This window comes from Phoca vitulina, unplaced genomic scaffold, assembly GCF_004348235.1.
Source record: "Phoca vitulina isolate PV1807 unplaced genomic scaffold, GSC_HSeal_1.0 scaffold83, whole genome shotgun sequence".
NCBI lineage: Eukaryota > Metazoa > Chordata > Mammalia > Carnivora > Phocidae > Phoca > Phoca vitulina.
Window position 1 is genome coordinate 4,285,360 of NW_022589786.1, and position 22,864 is coordinate 4,308,223.

Consider the following 22,864-nt stretch of genomic DNA (forward strand, 5'->3'; position numbering starts at 1 on the left):
TGCCACTTATTGTCAAACCCACACACTCTGCCCTTCCTCTCCCCAACCCCAGGCTGAACAAGCCCTTTGTGGACTATGGGGATACAGTGATGTACGGACTGGAATCCAGCCCCAGCTCCTGGCTCCGGAACCACGCACACTGGGGAAGGTAAACAGTTTTCTCTTTTGTTGCTGCTGTGAACTCCCAGAGTGGAGGCCTTCAGACAGGGAGGAGAGATGTGGCAGATAGTATGAGCAATGGAAAGAGCATTGGGTCTGTGGATTTGGCTTCTAGCTCAGATCTGCAAGCACTCTTCTAAGGTGGCCTTAGCTCTGTGACGCCTTTCTTCTCTGGTCCTTGGTTTCCTCATTGGTAAACTGGCCGTTCTAGCTTTGGCAGTCTATGATGAGTGATTATTTTTTAATTCACTCATTTGTTCAGTAAAGATATTTAATCACTCTCTTATAAGTGGTGCACTTATTCTAGGTATTGGGAGGGGGGCTCCTCCTGGGGTAAATTATGTGATCCTGGTCCTCTAGGGACTTGTAGTCTCTGTAAGGAGAAGGATGTGTGGGAAGCTTGAGGACAAGAGATCAGGAATAGTCTATACCAGTAGAGAGAGTATCATGAGCTAGCAGTGCATCCTAGAAGCTCAGACAGGGAGGAGATTTAAGGACTATTGCCTGTGCCAGATGAGAAGTGCACATGATAGGTGCTTTAAGGGAAGGACACTGGGCAGGAGAAGGAAGGCTTAAGGAAGAGATGAGCTGAGCTAGAACCAATGGTTTATTGGGGAAAGACACATTTCAAGAAATGGGGGGGTGTTTGGAAATTTCTCCTTATGGTAACTTTTCATATGCCTAGAGGGAAATATCTAATTTTTGTTTCCTGTTTGAGTAAATGATATGTGCATAGATAGAGAATTGATATCATTAGGTGCCAATTCCTTTTCTATTCTTTTTTATTTTTTTTAAAGATTTATTTATTTATTTGAGAGAGAGGTAGAAAGAGAGCGCACTTGTGTGCATGAGGGTGGGCAGAAGGAGAGAGAGGATCTCAAGCAGACTCCCCGCTGAGCATGGAGCCCGAGGTGGGGCTCCATCTCACGACCCTGAGATCATGACCTGAGCCGAAATCAAGAGTCAGATGCTAACTGACTGAGCCACCTAGGCGCCCCTCTGTTCTTTTTAAATTGAACTACATTAAAGCTCTGCTCTCCAGGAAAACTTCTTGTGGTCATCGGGAGGCTTTTATAGTTCCCACGTAGTCAGCTTCCTCCTGTGATGCAGGTTTATTTTGCGATTCTGTCAGCAGGATCATTCTTTGTGACTGGGAGAAGCCCTAGTGCCAAGTGGCCACCACTGGTTGGCTGGTTGGTTGTTGATTGATTCTTTCTTCCCTCCCTCCTTTCCATCCTTCTTCTCTTCTCTCCTATCTTCCCCTCTGTTTTCTCTCTTTATCCCCAACTCCCACCCCTCTTTCCCCATCCCTCCGCCTTCCTTCCTTATTTCCTTTCTTTCTTTAATGAAGTTAATGTGTGTTCATGGTAAAAAAAATTTTTTTTGAACAAAATAGGCATTCATAAAGTGAAAAATAAAAGTATATGCTGGTCACAGTTGCATGGGTATACTTCTGGAATTTTCTGTATGTATACAAACATACACATGTTCTTAACCTTTTTTTTACACAAATTGACCATACTGTGCATACTATTTGGAAATTTGTTTTTTTTTTAAAGGTCCTAGACATATCTCTATCAGCACATATAGGTGTAACATATTCTTTCTCCCTGCTGTATACTGCTCCATTTAAGAATGGTCTGTCATTTAATCATTTTCCTTTTGATGACCCTTTAGGTTGTCACCAGTTGTTGTTGTAACAGTGCTTCCACCAGCGGTCTGTTCTGGTACATCTATTCCTGTGTATTTATGTGAGAGTAGGTTGGTTCTTGGATCCAAGTTAGAGAAAGAGATGGTGAAGGGGTCTACTTCCTGGGCTTTATGCTGAGGGCTCCCTGTAGTTTTAGAAGAAACGGTGTGAGATGGCATAGGCAGGCCGTGGGGAGGAGGAGGACAAAGGGACTAGTCTGTGGTCCTGGTGTGTATGCTCCACTCTGGCCATTCTGATTTGGGATTGCCTGACCCCGTGCAGCATTCCACACAAGACATAGGAAGGGGACCTCAGTCACCACACAGGACCTTCTTCACCTTCCTCCAAAGCTCCAGACTGGTGGCACCTAGCACAATTTCTCCTTTTATCAGGGCACACTCATCCTTGTCATCTGGTGGGAAGGGTCTATGATGACCTGGGAAAAAGCACTGTTCAAACACATATCTCTCTGGGAATCTTGCTTTTTATCCTCCTGATCTTTGTATTCTTCCCTTCCCCATCTGCAGGCACATTGTGGACTTCTTTCTGATCGTCACACAGCTGGGATTCTGCTGTGTCTATTTTGTCTTTCTGGCTGACAACTTTAAACAGGTAGGGCCCTTTTAAAAAAAAAATGGCAAGAGATGAGTGGACTTTTAGTTTAGGATTCCTTCTAAGCCAGTTTTGGTCAACAAAAGAATTAAGATTTTTAACATCTTACATAGAATAGTGTCTTTTGCTTAATTTCATCTAAAGACCTAGGGCACTGAGAATCTTCAAGATACCATGTCTAGCCTCCTGTCTTTAGGTAAGATATGATCAAACCCAGCTGAGACAGTTGGGTTACTGATGACAATTATGAAGATCTTGGAAGATGGTTCACCGGCTGTGGACTTCTGTATGGCCTTGTTCACATACGGAGCCTTTAGTTAGGAGCCCCTTTTGGTGGGAGGTACACTGGCCTTTGCCATTTGAGAGGCCTTTTCTGTTGCATTTCTTCCCCTCAATTTAGGTGATAGAAGCAGCCAATGGGACCACCAACAACTGCCACAACAATGAGACAGTGATTCTGACGCCCACCATGGACTCGCGACTCTACATGCTTACCTTCCTGCCCTTCCTGGTGCTGCTGGTTTTTGTCAGGAACCTCCGAGTCCTGTCCATCTTCTCTCTGTTGGCCAACATCACCATGCTTGTTAGCCTGGTTATGCTCTACCAGTTCATTGTGCAGGTAAGAGCCAAGGCTCTCCCTCTGCCTATTATATAATCAAAGAAGCAAATGAAACAAGTAAGTGGAACGTAAATACGGATATGTAACTTATGTGTGGTATATTTATATCAGGGGTTCTCAACTTTGGCACTAGTGACATTTTGGGCCAGATAATTTTTTATTATCTGAATTTTTTATTATTATGGGGGGGGGCTATCCTGTGCAACATGGGATGTTTTGCAGCATCCCTGCTTTCTACCTACTAGGTGCTAGTAGCAGCCATGCCCCAAGTTATGACAACCAAAAATGTCCCCAGACATTGAGAAATGTGCTGGGGGGGTGGGGGTGGTGGTATGTGTGTGTGTGCAGAATCATCCCCATTGAGATCACTACTTTAGACTTTTTTCCAATTGGATAGTTAGTACATGAATCATTGTATAATGGGAAAATAGAAGAATATTAAGGTGAAAACAAAAATCAACTTCTCTGACTTAATACTTAGATAAAATAATGCCTTACCACTCCAGTTATGTATTTATTTGTCAGAATTATAAATCCAGTTATTGTCTCCCCGCCTCTTACAGAGCCCATGTGGGCAGGTGTGTAGGTAGTCCAAGAGAGGACATCTGTATGTTGATGGGTAGAAGACCAGGCTGAGAAAAATGTGCCCTCAAACACTGTGGCTCTTTATAGATGAGACAGTGCATTTTGCCAAGACTTGAGAAGAGGAAAAGAGTGAAAGCCAGGGAATAAAAGCATAACTTTAAAAAAGATATTTAAATTTAATTCTCTAAAGAACTCATCAGTACCTTTTCATTAAGATGCAGACAGCACAAATGTTGAAAACCACATGTCCACCCTGAGTCTCTTTCTGTCAGGGACCCACTGTATGTGATTGGTCTGTCTCTGTCTAGGTCTTATGAATGTATCTACACACTGTATTAGTATGTAGAGAAATATGTAAAACAAAAGTATGTCTTGTTTTTTTTTAACATGGTTTTAAAAATTATTAGATATAGGGGCACCTGGGTGGCTCAGTCAGTTAAGCGTCTGCCTTTGGCTCAGGTCATGGTCCCAGGGTCCTGGGATTGAGCCCCGCATCGGGCTCCCTGCTCCACGGGAAGCCTGCTTCTCCCTCTCCCACTCCCCCTGCTTGTGTTCCCTCTCTCGCTGTCTCTCTCTCTGTCAAATAAATAAATAAAATCTTTAGAAAAAATTTATTAGATGTAGTGTTCATCTACCTTGCTTTTTCCCCCCTGACAATGCCTCAGGGAGCTTTCCATGTTGATACACATAGTTTTACCTCATTCTTTCTAATTGCTACATAGTATTTCAGAGAATAGATGCACCACAGGTTATTGAACCAGTCCCCATTCAGTGGACTGTCAGGTCGTTTATAATTTTTAGTGTTATTTTAGTATTAGGACAGTGAGTATTCTCCGGCCTCCCTTTTTGTAGACACGTATAAATACTTCTCCAAGGTATTTATGTAGAGGTGTAGCTGCTAAAGAGTGTGCACTTTTGAATTTTTATTTTGCCATGTTGCTTTTTCCAAAAGCTACTTACCAATTTCATATAGACTCCCTCCCATAGTGCATAAGTAGATGTATTATCAATCTTTTTAATTTCGGTCAGTCTGACAGGTGAACATTGACTCATTTTAATACGGTCTGCTTAACAGTGACCCGGTCGCTCACTGATACGGTTTCTAGGAAAACAGTGCATTGTAAAACAGCACTTCCTGCACTGAGGATATGATATAATGAATTTAGATTAACATTGTACTCAGTAAGCATTTACTGGTTTTCCCCTGTCTTAGGAAGTCGGATGGGTGGCGGATAATTGACTCTTCTTCTGCAGAACTGGTTTTTAAAAATAAAATAAACTGCTGTCCGTTACCTGTTTTTTCTGTGAATGGAAGGAGGTCCCGTGAACGCATGATTGACCATTTCCAGAGAGTTTCCATCTCTACCTCTGTCAAATTAAGATAAAACAAGGAAGGGTAAATAAATGCATGATTTAACTTTGTAATTAGAGATCTCAATCAGTGCCTGGGACACACCGCAGTGGACGTTAAAGTGAGCGAGGCAAGCTCACATGGACGCGCACAGGTGCTGCATTTAATTTGAAAGCACGGCAGGTCGTTGGACTGCGGTGGTTGCCGTGAACGCAGGGCTGGGATGGGAATATGGGTTCCGACAGTGTCTCAGTCCCAGGTGAAGACAGTGTCCGTTCAGAGCATTGTCTGTGTGTCATGCAACTGGCATGTGCGGATGAGGCAGCCCTGCTGATTTCTTCAGAGCGAGTATGAGCCTGCCTCTGGGCTCAGCCAGGAGCCGTGTGTAAGATCACACAGTGCTCTCTGCTCTGGGGGAGCTGGGGAGGATGGTGGTTTGGCTGAGTGTTGAGTAGCTTCATTTTGATGTGGTATGTAGGTGTGTAGGTATGTAAGATGCTCCGTTTGGGTCACTTTTGTTGCTGATGCTGTTGTTACTGCTGTCTTGTCTCAGCATCTTCTCTCGCTGTCCAGTGTTTCTGAATTTTTTCCCAGTCCTGAGCACGTGTGTGACTGGTGCTCTTGCTCCTCATGCACACGCCAGCCCAGGAAGCTGACTGAGGCCTTCCGCCTGTGCAGGTTTCCCCTTAGCTTCATCACCTGGACTGACAGATGGCACCCAGAGGGGGCTCCCAATAAATGTATTTATCACTGCATTTCCTTAATTCTGAGATGCAGTTTTTTCACAGGTATAATATTTCCAAAATTGAGTACATCTTGCAATCCTATGTACATTTAACAGCATTTTCTCAAAAAGCTATTATCACTGAAATTGATAGTATCCTAGAATTGAGGAGACAATATGTTGATAATGAACTGATTTTAATGTGTTTCTTTCCCATTAAACTTTTTTCATTTAATGGGTTGGGCTCTAAGTCAGTAGCAATCATTAAGTATGCAGAATTATAAATTCCTTCTGCTGGTCTCCTTCACACCAGTATCCCCAGACATGTATTCTGAAATTCCCTCTCTGATACTTCAGCCAGATATGATGTATGAACCGGGGCAGTAGTCATCCACTAACCAACAGATTGCTCCTGTTTCCAAGAACTTAAGTTGCACTGTGATTCAGGAATAATTACAGGGCAATTTCACTCTTTGTCTCATTGTAGAGCAAAAATATTTCTTAGTCTGTCTTCATTCCAGATACTGAAATATTTATTTTTCTTTTCTTTTTTTAAAGATTTTATTTATTTATTTAACACAGAGAAAGAGAGAGAGAGAACACAAGCAGGGGAAGCGGCAGGCAGAGGGAGCGGGAGAAGCAGGCTTCCCGCTGAGCAGGGAGCCCGATGTGGGACTCTATTCCAGGACCCTGGGATCATGACCTAAGCTGAAGGCAGACGCTTAACCAACTGAGCCACCCAGGCGCCCCTGAAATATTTCTTATAAAGAGATCTTTATAGGCAGGGGCTCAGGAAAAAAAAAAATTTTTTTTTAAATTATTTGTATTTTAGGGAGACTATAGTATAATTGCTTTGAAAACTTTCAAAGAGAAGCCTATTACAGAGATTAGTATTAGATCTTTTGTTCACTGATACTATTCTGTTATACTGTTGGAGTGTGACCCATATTTATCTAAATATCTCTATAGTTAAATCAATTTTAAAACATTGTAAAGGCAGTTTTAAAATCAATTCTCATTTTAATGTAAGCAGTGTATGCACATCTTTGAAAAAGCCACATTCTGAAAGGACAGAAGCTTCTTTCCCATGCTGAGTCCTGTTCCTTTGATGCTATCCATTACTGGGGCTATTGTTCAGTGGTGAGCCGGGGAGAATTCTGTGTCTGCACCTCCTGCTTGTACATCTTTACATTGTACCTGCAGTTAACAATTGCCTTGGTTTTTATTTGCCTCTATTTTTAAATGCTTTTTTTTTTTTTTTTTTGCTATTTTGTCCCTAAATGTTCCAGTACTCCTGTCAGGTGTTTATCAATAAAATTTTTCAAGTGTCCACTCATTCACAAGAATTAAGAGAAGGAAGGAAGGAAGGAAGGGAATTCCTCCCTTCTCTTAAGGAAGGAAGGAAGGAGGGAAAGAAGGAAGAAAAGCAGAGAAAAAAAAGAAAAGAGCTCTTTTAAAAATCTTCCACCTTTCCTTCCAGCTTTATCTGTGTGGAGTGTTTATGTAGTTGTATTATAGTGAATATGTAAATTTAAAAAGTTAATGTTCTAGTATTTCATAAGCAGTTTTTCATTTGCTACTTAGTTATCTCAATTTTTACTTTTAAAATAGTGCATAATATTCTGTGGTATGGTTGATGTGCAGTAAACTAACTTGTTTCACTTGTTTGGGAATATTTAGGTTGTTTTTAATTACTATTAAATAACTTTGCTCTAATTTTTTTATATTTTGATTTTTTTTCCTATTCGGATTAAATTTCTGGGGATGGGATTACCTAATGAAAGAAGGTAACTATTTTTATGCAAGCTTCAGCATTTGAGTTTTTTATAGTACACTGGGCTATAGTCTTTCCCCAATGCAGGTAGGGTTTTCTCAGCCTGAAGGGAAAAAAATACAAAAGCTAAATGTCCCCCAGATCATCTGTCAGATGTCAGACTTTCTCCCTTCACAGGATCTTGGATTTAGGAAGAGATGTGACCTCTCTGATGTTGGAGTTCAAATCTCAAATCTCTGTATAATCTTTACTTTGTTTTATTTTCTCTTTCAGAATATCCCAGACCCCACCCGCCTCCCCTTGGTGGCGCCCTGGAAGACCTACCCTCTGTTCTTTGGCACAGCCATTTTTGCATTTGAAGGCATTGGGATGGTAAGAGTTGCATTGTGATGATCTGTTGTCCTTGGTGTCCTTGAGGTTGCTTGATGGAAGGCTGAGGAAATGCTATTAGAAATTATCTTCTGAAACTTATTGGCCAGTTAACAGACAGCATTTCAGGGATTCCACTGGAGTTTCCCAGCTCTAGCTTTTGAAAATAAATTGTATGTGATTTAAGAACGTTTACATTCAGACCCCCTGTGTTGCACAGTCATCCCCTGTGTGTGCAGTAAGCAGTAATACGTGGCAATTGGGAACCCAGGGTCTAGAGTCAGACTGACTAGGGGTGAGTCCTGGCTCTGCCAAGGAGTAGCTGTGTGACTTTGTAAGGACATAACTTCTCTGAGCCTTCATTGTTTGCTTCTGAAAAGTGAACTTAATCATTAGTATTTGTTAGGATTAAGTAAGATATGTGTGAAGTGCTTCACATAGTCCCTGACACATAGTGAGTATTAAATGATTTTTATTTTTATTAATAATACTATTGATTTTATTATTAAATCACTAAACACGCAAATTATCTCTCTGTCCTGGAACATTGATGTGCTGTATTTTTTTGTGTGTAGATAAATAGCCTTAGCCTTCATTCCTGGCTTAGCCTCCCCCATCATTGCTGTGATTTCACCCAATTATTCTCCTTAAGGAGAGGAATCTGCCACTCAGTTGTACCTAATTTGATTTTTATTTATATTTTTCATCGTAAAGGTCCAGAATTCTTCTTTGAAGAAAATTATTAGTTCTGCTGGCCAAGAGCTTAGGAAAAGGGAAGACACTTTTCCTTTCATGGAATATCTTTTTATCCTCTTTTGATTTCTCTATCACCTTATATACTTTTAAGAAAACCTAGAAGCTGGAGAGTTTTTTTTTTTGTCAAAATACTAAGAAATTGCCCCGGTGGTATTGATGGAATGGGTTAAGGCTCTAACATCATAGCGAGGCTTTCTAAGTGATCAGTGTGTAAGTTGTTGTCCTGAGTTTTAACACCTTTCGCTTTGCTCTTTTTTTGGGCTTCTCAGTGCCCAGGAAGAATGTCTCCCCTTGATTCACAAACACAATGTTTTCCTGCTGCTGGGGTTGAGGCCTGAAATGGCCCATATTGCACCAGTGAGGAAGAGGCCCCACGTATGTGGGACTGGAAAGAAAAGATTGAGTTAAGTGTGGAAAGCTGCCCGGAGACCCTGGGTTCTTAAGGAGCATTGTGCTGAATAGATCATTTTTCCCTAACAGCGCAGTGCAGAAGTTGCTCTTTGCATCATTTCATCAGCCAAGGCTTGGAAATGGAGTCATTCTATAATCATCATTATCTGTTACTTTAAGGTTTCTCTGTTTTCTATTTTTATAAGGGGGGAAAACAATGCTGTTTTGACTCTTAGTTTGGACTTGAGGGCTACTGGGTGTGACTGGGTGAAGGGCCCCTGTTCGCTGTTTGTTTGTTGTGCTCTTGCTCTCTCTGTGTTTGTGCCACTGGCCCAGGCCTGGCAGACACGGAGGAGATGGGCTGCCTGCCCTCTGGCTCTCTAGACTCTCCATAAAAGGTAATGGAAGGTTCGTATAACACCCAGTGCTCCATGCAATACGTGCCCTCCTTAATACCCATCACTGGGCTAACAAACTGTTTCTAATTGGATGTGCATCAGCTGCAGCTTGAGCCCCCTGAGCTGGGGAGGGGGTGCGGTGCTGAGGCCCTGTCGGAAGTGCGGAGCTGTGGCGCCCCTCGCGGCACCAGGCCTGTAGCAGGCCCGCGGCGTCTGGCACCGACCCACTCCGCTTCATGGCCGCAAGTGTTTGAGGAGAAAGAGTGTCATGACAAGATCAAAGACGGTTTGTGGGGCAGCTAGACATTGCCCTGCGTTGCTTTTCCTTGCCAGCCATGCCAGATGCAGTTGATAGCAGGTTGTGAAGCCTGTCAGTCACAGCTTCTGTTTTCCCTGTTCCTAGAGGAACCAGTCTTCAAAGGGACCTTTGCTTTGCTTTGGAATGTCCTCTGCTGTGAGGGAAAGGGCAGCAAGGTCAGTGGTTTGGAATAGGAATCTGGAAAGTGGGTTTTGTTTTACATTTTGTGAGCCTGGATCTCTCCATCCTCTAACTTGTGATACCCTCAGCACCCCCGTTTCTCTAAGTCAGAGGTTTAACATGTCACTGCTGGCACCTGCCCTCTTGGAGGTAAGGAAACAGTTTCTGGGAACTAGAGTGGCAGTTTTCCCTGACCTACATTTTGCATTCTTTGGACAGGTTAGCAGAGCTGTGATCTCAGACGAGGTCTGTTCTCCATTGCGCCGGGTGGGCATGAAGCAGCTGCCACGTGGCTGTGCCAAGAGGCAGAGAGCACCCCCAGCCCGTGGGGACCCTGGAGCAGGAGTTCAGAGCGCTGGCCTGGGCAGGAGTCCTGGGGCCAGTCCTGCCTGCCCTCGCCCTCAGGACTTTCCCCGCTTCCACGTGGGAAGCAGGGTATCTCCTCCAACTCTGAGGAAATAACTTGCCTCTGTTTATCTGTCTGGTAAAGGATAGATGTGCTTTTGGGGAATCCTGGGGATAAAGCAGTTACTTTTTCTGAGAAGATTACAATTTATTTTGGCCATTAATGTTACTTTTTCCCGTTTTCTCTTCTCTCTCACTACTCTCATAGGTTCTGCCCCTTGAAAACAAAATGAAGGATCCCCAGAAATTTCCAATCATCCTGTACGTGGGAATGGCCATCATCACTGCCCTCTACATCAGTCTGGGGTGTCTGGGGTACCTGCAGTTTGGAGCTAATATCCAAGGGAGTATAACCCTCAACCTGCCCAATTGCTGGTATGTGGGGGAGAATAGAAGCCTGGGAACACTGGATGTTGTTGTTGTTGTTTTTTAATTAATGGGTCAGAATGTGGATTTCCCTCCTCCTTATACCTTTAATCAGCTCACTTCACTTTAGCCCACTGCTGCCACCCCCACCCCCAGGCCAGCACCATCCCTCCTTGGCTGTGCACTGAGCCTTTGGACCCATCCACCTGTCTCAGTCTTACTCCTTCTCCAGACCTGTTCTCTGTTACCTGTATGAGCCATCTCAGACTCAAGTCAGTTGTGCATCTCCTTGTTGAGAGCCCTGAGGAGCTTCCCTTTGCTCCTCTGATTGAGGCGAAACCTTTAAGGTGCCTGTTAGTCCCACTCAGGTTCTAGCCCTACCTGCACCTCATTCCTACTCGGCCAGGAAGACTTAGTCTAGGAGTCACTCTTTTTTTTCTTTTAATTGTATTATGTTATGTTAGTCACCATACAGTACATCATTAGTTTTTGATGTAGTGATCCACGATCCATTGTTTTCGTATAACACCCAGTGCTCCATGCAATACGTGCCCTCCTTAATACCCATCACTGGGCTAACCCATTCCCCCACCCCCCTCCCCTCTAAAACCCTGTTTGTTTCTCAGAGTCCATAGTCTCTCATGGTTCATCTCTCCCTCCGATTTCCTTCCCTTCATTTTTCCGTTCCTTCTCCTAATATCCTCCATGCTATTCCTTATGTTCCACAAATAAGTGAAACCATATGATAATTGGCTTTCTCTGCTTGACTTATTTCACTTAGCATAGGAGTCACTCTTTTTGAGAAACTTTCTCTGCTGTCTTACCCACAACTTCCCGTCTAGGTCTGATGCCCCTTTCTTCTGCTCTTGTGGGATCCCATTTGGACCCTAGCCTAAATCTTATTCCATAGTGCTATAATTGCCCGTTTACCCGAACTGTGATCTCCCTACATGATCAGCTCTGGGAGGGCAGGGCTCCATTGCACCCCAGCACCCGTCATAGTGCCTGGCACATGATCATCACCCAGGGGATGACTTTTGAATTAAAAGGAGGATTAAATGCGGGGACTGAGCGTTTTATAAATGAGGAGATGTTCTCAGGAAGCAACTGGTGTGTAGAGGATAGAGGTGGTCTGCCACGTCCAGCTCTGTGGACTTGGGCATGTCACAGCTGCTCACTGCCTCAGCTCCCACTTCTGGGAACCAGGAATAGTCATTTCTTTCTGCCAGGGTTGTCATGAAGACCAAATGCTATTCATGAGAAAGCACTTTGTAATACTGTTCTGATGCTATCAGAAGGAGGACACTGCCCTGAGCTTTCTACTTGGGAAGAGGAATTCCTATGAAGGTGTACGCCAAATGGATTGGTTATCAGGTGACTGAAATACCATTCCTCCCTAGAAATCTGAGCCTGGAAGGGCCAAATATCCCATCAGTTCACTTAAACATTCCAAATAGGGAGAGAGGAGGGAGAATTGGCTAGGTTCTCAGGTTCTGCTGTGCCTCTCCCATGGCAGTTACTGGCTTGATGTGCAGGTGGAGGCCTGTCACCATGGACGAGGGCTTGTGGGGAGCCCTTCTGTATCTCACTTTGCTTAGCTCTTGGTTACTGTATTGCAGGGCAACACTAAGACATACTGAAATGCTAACTAAAAAGGTAGCTGTCAGGGCACCTGGGTGGCTCAGTCGGTTAAACATCTGCCTTTAGCTCAGGTCATGATCTCAGCGTCCCGGGATTGAGCTCCGTGACAGGCTCCCTGCTAAGCAGAGAGTCTGCTTCTCCCTTTCCCTCTGCCTCTCCCTACCACTCATGTGTGCTCGCTCTCGCTCTCTCTCATATAAATAAATAAATAAATAAATAAATAAATAAATAAATAAAACCTTTAAAAAAGATGAAAAGGTAGCTATCACAGGGTGTGTCTGAAGCAACAGTTCCCTTTTGAAGATTAGAATTTCATTGCGGAGGGCAGCTGAGCAGACACTGAAAAGCTTGTTGAGTGCCTTGGGGATCAAAAGGACCTTTCAGGCTGGCCTGGTTGACCTGCCTGTGCATGTTTTTAGAGCTCCGATCAGTGAGGCATTGTGCAAGGACAGGTGGAGAAAATTGGGAAAAACATTTATTCAGCTTGCCGTTGGTGTTTAACACAGGACACCCTAACTAGCAGGGGTCTGGGGACAAGATCTGTGGTGTGGCCAGCCAAGTGGTAGCCTTGCAATGGGCTAGTGTTTTCAGAAATCTTTCACTCTGATGCCTGCTTTTAAATTTCCAAATGTTCCTGTCCTTTCAAGAGCCAGGTGGTAGCTTGGCATAACTGGAGATAAATGGATCAGCAGGAACAGAAGCAGCCCACATAATCCGAAGCTATAGATAAGCACCTGTCTTCTTTCCTCTGATGCTCCAAACCCAGCTACTCTAATCTTTCTCCCTCCATTCTGGTACAATTTATTTAGCTGTCCCTGCAGGTGACTATCCTGCTTCCAGACTTCCTGGCACTCCAGAAGGCTTTGGTGTTGTACTGAGTTTAATTATAGAACCACCAGCTGATTTTTCCAAAGCCTTTTTATTATCTATTCTTGGAGCAAGTAAGACCTTTTGTCAAACTCAGTCTCTCCCAGGGTGTTCTCCTGTTTATAGGGTAAGAACATCTTCTAGGTATTAAGTTCAACCACAGAGAAATTCAATGCACATTATACACAATATAGTTACCACTTTTAAATAGATTTCCAACGAGGTGGGGGAGGCCCGTGTTTCTTGCTGCCTAATGTAATGAGGGTCCTGTTTGAAGTGGAGCTTTGCTAAGGGGCAGGGTGGCCTTCCCTTTTAATGATCGTGTCAGATCCATGAGTACTTATGGATCAGACTTGTTTTCTACTCTGCACAGTCCTAGGCATGAGATAAGATAGAGATACCAGATGGTGACGTAATGGTCTCCCTGAGAAGCCGCATGTGAAGCCGCAGTAGGGAGACGGCCACAGTGGAGTGGAAAGATGGGTTTTGCTCCTGCTTCTTGGCTGTGTGGTCGCCATCTGATTCTAGGGAGCACTGAATTGGAGGAGAGGCTATAAAAAGGCCTGTTATATTTTAATTGTTTTAATTTTTGAAAGGATATAGGTCCCTGGTAAAGATTGCAGATGTTCAAAGTCTATACAGTATATGTTTATTTCCATTTGCCTCCCCCAAGTCCCCGGTGTTACAGTTGCCCATTTCAGAGGCAATATCTTGTATTTCCTTTTGGAGATGTTTAGAATATGTAAGAATATCATATGTATGTGTGTGTGAGGGGGAGTGTTTTCCCCTTTTTTCTTTTTTTGGACAATTTATAGCATACTGTAGACACTGTTTCTTCACGCGGTTTTCACTTAATAATATCACAAAGCTAGTTCCATATCAACACCTATAGTTCTGCCTCATACTTTTTCTTTTTTTCATTTTAAACAAGAAGTTTATTTAAACAACAAGACGCTTGACTTGAAGGGAAAACTATCTAGGATTCATTTCTTTTATTAGAGTAATTTATCCCTAAAGACAGATTGCCCTACATGTAACAGCTATGTACAAAAAAGTTATAAAATTGTCCTTCGTTTTACAATGATAAATGAAAAACATTAAAATTCTGCAATCGAACAAGGTATGCGAGGATTTTTATGTTGTTCTTTTTTTGTTAAACAGTGAGAGCAAAATAACTTACTGGAATATAAAGATAAGAGCTGACTGAGCATGCCACTAATGGAGAGAGGAGCTATTTTCACAGAAGCAGTATTTTCCCCCCATCCCATCTCCATTTGATGTCGATCAAAACATACCATTGGCCATTTGGTTTAAAAAAAATGCAATATGCTTGTGCACATACAGTTACTTTATGTACAATAAAGGAATGGGGAAGGGGAAAATGAAAGAATAGAGAAAACTATACTGTAGTAGTCAGGATATGGTGGAACCAAATTGCAGCTTTCTAACTGAGAATGTCTTCTTGGTCTGGAGGAACAGAGTTCTGGAGTAAAGTAGCAGGTTCCCTTTTTAGTAGACACCTCCTGTCTGCTGCTGGAACACATCAATGTATCTTCATCCTCCATTTCCAACTGTGCAGGTGTGTCTATTTCATTGATTGGCTGCCCATCAAATCGGAATCTGATCTGCCTCATTGACAAACCCTGTCGTTCACAGTAGGCTTTCATTAGTTTACTAAGTGGTGTGTGCCTCTTAATCTTAAACTGCACCACAGAACCATCCTGCCCCACCACCTTCAAATTAATATGATCGTTGTTCTCAGTCTTGACTCCTTCCTTGGGCTTTTCGTCGGCCATGGCGAGCGCCGGAGTCTCCTCAGCTGCCGCTTCACAAAAGAGGTACCAGGTGCGCACCGAACGAGCACACAAGCAGCGCCAGGAGCGGAAGAAGAAGGAGGCGGCAGCGGTGGAGGAGGGAGAGGGCGCGCCCTGCCTCATACTTTTTAACAGCTATATGGGACACCATGATTTATTTAACTAGTTGCCCACTGGTTAACATTTAAACTGTTTTTAGTCTTTTGTACTTAAATAATGCAGCAGTGACATATGTTGAATGTCAATTTTTTGTGCACATGTGCAAATATATCCGCAGGATAAATCCCTAGACATGAAATTGCTGGGTCCAAAGGACCACGTGCATTTGTGACTTGGATAGATATGGCCACTTCACCATGAGACCATTTTGCCCTCTCGCTGCTAGTGCACATGGAAGCAGAGCAGGCTTTTGAACATGTCTTGGCTCTCTCCCCAGGCTGTACCAGTCGGTCAAGCTGCTGTACTCCATCGGCATCTTCTTCACCTACGCCCTCCAGTTCTATGTCCCGGCTGAGATCATCATCCCCTTCTTCGTGTCCCGTGTGCCCGAGCACTGGGAGCTGGTCGTAGACCTGTTCGTGCGCACCGTGCTGGTCTGCGTGACATGTGAGTAGAACACAAGATACTTGCTTTGTTTGCTTTCCCAAAGGGCACCCAGTCCCCAGGCCTTTCTTGAGCGAGAGACTGTTGGGAGTGAAACAGTTGTAGCGTGTGAGCAGGAAACTTGACCTGTTGTCTCAGGTGCAGATTTGAGGCCTGGCTAGGTGGTGAAGTGAATTGATTATATACGTGCTCTAAAGGACGTGAGAATGAGAACAGTGGTTTATTTGTAGATATGGCATAAAATACTACGGTGATGGTCATAATTCATAGCAAAGATATAAAATTACGATCCCATGTCCTTGCGATAGAGTAAGGTAAAAGTCTATAGAGAGCGATTTAACTCATCTATATGAGTGTAGGTTACTTTGATAGCAGGTGCATGTTTATTGGTGTTTTCAAATAATCATTTCCCAGTGTGACAATCTATTCCTTTAGATTTCATTTTTGAGCCTACCTGATACTATACTAGACATATACTAAATGTGTTTCTTAGAAAATCTGTATGGATTAACCTAGGTGTTTGATTTTTTACTTTGTGTTTTATTCTTCCTCCCTGACCACACACCCAGGAGTGTGAGTTAAGACATAATATGTTACTCTATTTGCTGTTGGTTGAAACCAGTATACATTTTAAAATAAAAATAAATTTTTCTTTTTTTCTTTTTCTTTTTGGTAGCTTCTGTGAGTTGATAGAATAGAGAACCCCTGAATAAATTGATCTATAATATCCAATTTAAATTTGCAACTTCTTTCCAGATTGAAGTGCTGGAATCTAGATTTCACTTTTTGGCTATGTTTGGCTTTTTATTTTATTTTTAAAAATTGTATTGTTTTGGGAAAAGAAATGTCTTGGTTTATTATATTGAGACTTCTCTGGGAACTTCTTAAATTATCCAGTCCAAGCCTCTATCTTTGGAATAAAGATAGGTCTCTGTGGTTTTTAAATTGAAGCAGAATGGAGCGTTTTAGGGATAAATGATGTGAAAGTTGTCTAGCATTTGATCATAGTCTGGAAAATCAGAAATGACTTTATGGGTTGACTGATAGCAAGGGGAGGGCAGTAGAGGTTAGACATGGGGAATAAACTAGTGCCTATCCCAGAATAAACCTCTTCAAGGGAACAGACAAGTGCCCATCCAAGAATGGACTTCTTCCAGGGAATGGACTAATACCTATCCCAGATGGGCCTCCTCAAGGAAACACACTAGTGCCTGTCCCAGATGGACCTCCTCAAGGGAATAGCTTAGTGCTTATCCTAGAATGGACTTCTTCAAGGGACAGCCTAGTGCCTATCCCAGAAACAACTTCCTCAGGGAATAGACTAGTGCCTATCCTAAAAAGGGCTTTACTTCTCTTTAGTGCCTATTCCAGAATGGACCTCCTTGAGGGAACAGCTTAGTGCCCATCCCAGAATGAACCTCCTTAAGGGAACAAACGAGTGCCTGTCATAGAAGGACCTGCTCAGGGGAAGCAATAGTGCCTATCTCAGAATGGTCTTCTCAGTAGAGCTGAGAACTCAGTAGAACTGATATTGCTTATCCCAGAATGGACTTCCTCAAGGGAACAGACTAGTACCTCACCCTAGAATGGTCCTTCTCCAGAAAATAGCTTAGTGCCTATTCCAGAATGGACCTCCTCAGGGAATAGCCTAGTGCCTATCTCAGAATGGACCTCTTCAAGAGGACAGACTGGTGGCTATACCAGATAGGACCTCCTCAAGGGAACTGAATAGTGCCTATCCCAGAATGCATCTCCTCAAGGAACAGACTGGTGCCTGTCCCAGAATGAACTTCCTCAAGGAAATGGACTAATGCCTGTCCTGGAACAGATTTCTTCAAGCCACCTGCAGTTCTCTTTCTCATTGTACTTCAAGGATGTGGGTGAAGCGTAGTGTCCTGGATCTTTGTATGGAAGGAACTCCGTAGAGCAAAGGAACTTAATGCCTTTCCAGGACCTTCTGATTTAATGTTGGGCAGCATTCTATCTAAGGATTTATTACAGGATGGGGCTGGGTAGGAGCCAGGCAGAGGGTGGACTGCTTGGTTTTGCCAACTCCAGCAAGTTGATGGCAATCAAGAATCTCACTTGTCCTTGTATGTAGCCTCTGTTTTGCAGACCTTCTGGCCCTGTCTAGTCCAGTCCATAGGAAAAGCCCACTCAGCAGCTAATCCAGTGCCTGGAGCTACCCATAGGCCACTATTGCCCCAGAGCAACTGAAAAGGAAAGAATGTGATGTATCTTGCTTTTCCAGTAATTTGCCTTAATATATGCTAAGGTACTCTTGATTTTGCTTCTGTCTTCTGCTTGCAATTCCCAATGCTTTGACTCAGATATATATGTTTCTCTGTGGATGGATTTCCAAGTGTTGAAGAGACACTTTCATGTGTACAGAGTTTATGATGACAACTTTCAGCGTTCCCATTCTGGAATCCAAAGGGCGCTGGAAGAAAGGGTGGGGGTAGTTCATTCAGATAATTGGCTTTTTTCAAAGTGATTCCTCTAAAAAAGGTAAGTCTGTCTAGGTAAAATGTGCTCTAACTGCCTAGACACCAACTTACTCCTGCTCGAAGAGCTGGGGCAGTGATGCTGGGCCTGATTCCTCTCCTGGCCCCATTTTCTTCTCAAGCCTGGCTTAGCCTCCAGTAGCGTATGTCTTGCTTCCTGCCAGGTTTCTTTCCACTGCGCCCCACAGGAGCCAGCAGTCTCTGATTCACAGACCTTGTGCTATCCTTAGATGTCTCTTGGTTTTTGCTTCGCTTTTCCTGACTCTGTCTGGGGGTTTCATCTCCCTTAAAGAGTGTGACGCTCAGAGGATACAAGCTGGTTTTGATCTTCAAGCTTACTCAGTTATTTTCCCCTTCTGTGATCTGTTGTGACTTAGCATTGCACAGTCAGCCTATTAAATGATGTGGCCTCTTTGTCTCTGAGCACTCGGGTTTCTCTTACCTTCCCTGGAGACTTTGAAGTGATTGTGGGATTGAGGAGAGGCATTTCACTGTAGCACCAACTTAAATGTATTTATGTGAGTTTATTTTGTTTTTGTTTTTTTCTGTACTTTCAGATCTTTTTTGCATAAGGTTAATTGGTATATGATTTTAGAACTTTGCTAGAACTGATTATTTTCAATTATACCCATAATTTTAATAGCAGTTTGTTTTATTGCTATTTATGGTGTTTTCTTGTCCTTTTTCCCAACTTTTCCTCCTCTTCCTCACCCTCCACCCCCCAAGGGGAACAGGGGAATTTGGTCCAGACTCATTTTTTTTTTTTTCCATTTGTAATTACCTTTCTTACCACTCTCTTTAAGGGAACAAACCCAAAGACTGCTGTGTCTACTTTTTGGTGCTTAATTCAGACTGTTGGAGAGGAGGGGAAAGGGGAATACGCATGTCAGGGAATGGTGCTCATTTTGTTGTGATTGCATATGGAATGGTATTTATTTCCGGCCCATATGTTTGAATTGCACTTAGCAGGTCACCTGTGTGCAGAGTTTGTGTAGGAGAGGCTGGAAGAGGCTGGCTCCATAGGGAGTTCAGAGGTATAGGAAGAGTCGTTTCTTCAGGTTCCATGAGGCATTAACCTGTCCTTCAGGGGTTTGTGCTAATTCTCTGTGGCATTTGCCACATGAAACATCTTAACTTCAGTGAAGTATGAACATTTCAAAAACCTATTGTTGAAGATGTAATAACATAAAACCATATCAATTAAAAGGCCTGTTTGGACTGGAATGCATAGTTGTAGAACATTCCAAACAGCCAGACCCAATCGAGTATGAAGCTCCCAGGTCCAAACAGAGTGGCTTCTCGGCACCTTTTGGCCTCTCACACTTCTCCATCCTGCAGCTGCAGAGACAGAGGGCAGCAGTGTTAATGAGCTGTGCACCATGGGCCCCTGAGAACCCTCCTGAGAGAGGCCTCAGGTTCCTCAGCTGTAAGACGTGCAGGGTATCTGATTGCTAAGGCTTCTCTCAAGTCTAAACTGTGATTCTGCACAACTGCTTCAAGCCTGATTTTAAATTTCTACCAAAATATTGCTAAAAAAAAAAAAAAGCTAATGTAAAAACATTTCAAGAATGTCTAGATCTGGAGTTACTGAAGAAGAAATTCTGAATATCCCACTGACTTAACAAAATGATATTTTTTTTTTTTTTGCGTTTTATCTTCTGTGTTACTCCTCATGGCTGCATGTTGCATAGTATACACAGAACTTTGTCTTTTGCTTTTTATTTGATATTATATCATGAATATGCATATCCTTCATAAATATTTTCACGGCCACATGATATTCCATTATATTGGCGTATTGTATTTACTAAGCTACTCCTTTACTGTTGGACATGTAGGTTGTTTTCCTTGCTTTTGTACTTCTTAATTTATACTCCCACTAAGTGAGATTATATATTGTGTTCAAGACTGTTGTTAATTTTCAAGGTAGATTTCTAGACATTTGAGAGTAACACAGGTAGGCTTCACCATCATCAATCACAGTGAAACAGCAGAAAGAGCCTCTGGACACAGGGCTGTAGGTGTCCAACATATTTCTCTAAGTGTGTGTTTGTTCTCTTAAGTGCTTTCTCTTCTCTAGTGCATAAGTCAGCTTTTCTGTTGCTGGTCTAAAACCACAGGCTCCAGAATCCCAATCAGTTCCTTCTCTAAACATGGTCATTTGCCTTGTGTTGCTTCAGCAGTTAAAAGATCATATTTTTAGTGTCTCTTAACCCTAAGGGAAGATGTTTTGTAATACCAGTGGGGCCCTCTTGACTAATCACATGGGCTAGCTGAGTTGTCCTCGGTCCTCCATTGCTGTACATGCCACAGCCAGGCTGCTGCAGACGGCGGTGACTTGCTAGTTAGGAGTGTGCTGTCTTCCTCTCTGTATGGGGTGTTCTTGTGAGGGAGCGGGGAGAGAGTAGGGGCAGGATATTCCTGGTTGGCTGCTTCCTGAGGTCTCTACCTTCTTTCTCTTTCTAGAGGGCTTTAACTCAGAGTAAAGACATTTAATGCTAGAAGAGGTTTTGGTTGCTCCCATATCTTTCTTAAGTACCTGATTCTCTCTCTGGAATTAGCTAAAACTAGTTTGCCACATTTTGCATGGGGGCAAAACAGGTACCCCTGCTGTTTGAGCCCTTGGGGCTATTTGTGCTAATTTGGTTGGGTCCTCTTGTCTTCCTCTTTCCCCAGCATATTAGTGGGAGGCTCACAATTCTTGCCTTCTCCCCACCCCTCCCCCATTATCTTTCTCCAGTGTCAGGCTTTATTTGGGGTTCAGTTGTGGTGTCTGGTCCAGCTACGACAGGAAGAGGGCCTTTGCGGCCTGTGATCCTGGCTTTAAGAGAAAACTTTAGCCACTTTTAAAAGATATTTTTGTTAAGCAAGCTTATCTTGTATGTCCTTTATAGTAAAAACAAGGACAAGTTTTTAGATTGCTTTTAAAATGTCATGATGAAGTGGAACATCTCTGTCTAATCTGAGAAAAGATTTGGATCATATAAGCTTCTGTTGCTGTTTCCACTTAATTCTTATCATAAAGTTGAGCACATCTGACCTCACTTAAGTCGTATCATGAAGTACCATATGTCCTCCAGGTTAATGGGAGGGAGAGAGGGGGGATGGCAGACTCAGAGCCGGGAGGGCCTGGGCAGGTCATCTGACTTCTCTCCTCCTCAGGCTCATTGTCTCTGATAAAGGTCTCCCTTCTCTTGAGTGGGCTGGAGCATTCATGGAGACTAGGGGCTGGTACCAGAAGACTAATTCACACTCCCTTTAATGACACAAAACCAGGCAGGCTGGAGGCTATGTTTTTGGCACAACCATGTGTCCTCGGAGAGGAATCCCATTGCTCTGCTGTGCCACCATTGAGCAGTACATGGTGCTTCCCAGTTGACAGTGAGCTGAGGGACATATCCCAGAACACATTCCTGAGTGACTAAACCTACATTGTGTAGTTCCTTAACATTTCAGAGCTGGGTGAGACTTCAGTGACCACCCAGTGTTAGTACAGTCACCTGACCTCCTGGGTGACCGAGCTGAGGCTCCGAATGGTGAGCTCATTTGTGCTAGGACTGGTGGTTGCATTAGCTCACATTTATGAAGCATTCATTGTGCACTTAGTGCAGTAAGTTCTTTATGTGAATGATTTCATGTGACCATCCCTATTCAGCAGTAGGTTAAATAGCTGGCTGGTTAGTGGTGGAGCTGAGATTAGAGCCCAGGTTCTGAGTCCAGAGCCCACACTCTTAGCCACCTTCCTGTACCAGCTTCTCCTAGGGCTCAGTTCTGATTGCTGCCTCGGTGCCATTGCCACCTCACTACTCCCTTGAACTGGAACCATGGGAGCCATCACTATGATGTTGACAGTAGGCGGATGCAGACCCAGACCCCAGAGAGGGCAGGTGTCCTTTTCCGGGTCACACAGCAGATCAACTCTTGTTGAGCATTCGGTTGCCCATGATGAGAAAGCCATCATTTTGTCATCAGCTTTCTATATTTTTAACTTTCCTCCAAATTCAATCCTGAAGATCTGAGGGAGGTCACCAACTCTATTTAGAAAGAGCTAACGGCTGAAGCAGACTATTTTTAACTTGGAGGGCAAGTTAAAAGCCTATACATTCTGTGGACTTTCTGAAGACTTCAGAACACTGAAGGTGTTAATGGATACTTGCCATTATGGTTGGACACTAGAATAAGGAAAGAGGAAGGCATTGCCCCCGGGGCTGTAAAACCGTGGCAGAGGCAGATCTGAGACTCAGTATCCTTGTATTCCCTTTTGTCATCAGGCTTCAAAACCCTTGCCCTACTTCCTTTACAGAGCAGAGAGAGGTCAGGGCTGGTTGTATACCGGTTCTCTGCTAAACAATTGCAGTGTATCCCTGTGAGTGTTAACCCACCATCTGACTCCTCCCGTTCTTCACAGATAGGCTCTTTCTGCTGATCAGCCAGCTCCCCTCTTCTCCCTCCTGCGGGTATCATTTTGCATTTTTTCTTAATCGTCAGCTCTGTGATGTGACTGTACCAGGGGCTTGAGGCCCTGGATTCTAGTCTCAGGTCTGTCACTTTCTATCATTTAGCCTCTCTGGGGACAATAATAATGTTGTAAAGTTATATATCCGTGGACCCGAGGCAGATTCAGCCAGTGAGGGGCTGCCTCACAGTGCTGTCTACCAGACACTGAGGTTCTGCCGTGATGGAGGTGCTCTGGGTCTGTGCTGTCCAGGATGGTAGCCATTAGGCATAGGTAGCTGTTAAATCCTTGAAAGGTGGCCAG

At 43.5% G+C, this 22,864-nt stretch overlaps 1 protein-coding gene and 1 pseudogene across 4 annotated transcripts in view; one reads left to right on the forward strand and one right to left on the reverse strand.

The window, feature by feature from the left end:
* SLC36A1 (solute carrier family 36 member 1) overlaps positions 1 to 22,864 on the forward strand; it is a 253,508-nt gene that overhangs the window by 15,222 nt on the left and 215,422 nt on the right. For all 4 annotated transcript variants that reach the window (XM_032395251.1, XM_032395248.1, XM_032395250.1 and 1 more), the window contains exons 5-10: positions 53 to 148; positions 2,377 to 2,461; positions 2,862 to 3,080; positions 7,788 to 7,886; positions 10,519 to 10,685; positions 15,435 to 15,604. In XM_032395251.1, coding sequence (XP_032251142.1) covers positions 53 to 148; positions 2,377 to 2,461; positions 2,862 to 3,080; positions 7,788 to 7,886; positions 10,519 to 10,685; positions 15,435 to 15,604 — 836 coding nt within the window. The remainder of the gene's footprint in view (positions 1 to 52; positions 149 to 2,376; positions 2,462 to 2,861; positions 3,081 to 7,787; positions 7,887 to 10,518; positions 10,686 to 15,434; positions 15,605 to 22,864) is intronic.
* On the reverse strand, positions 14,096 to 15,390 carry LOC116626101 (annotated as a pseudogene).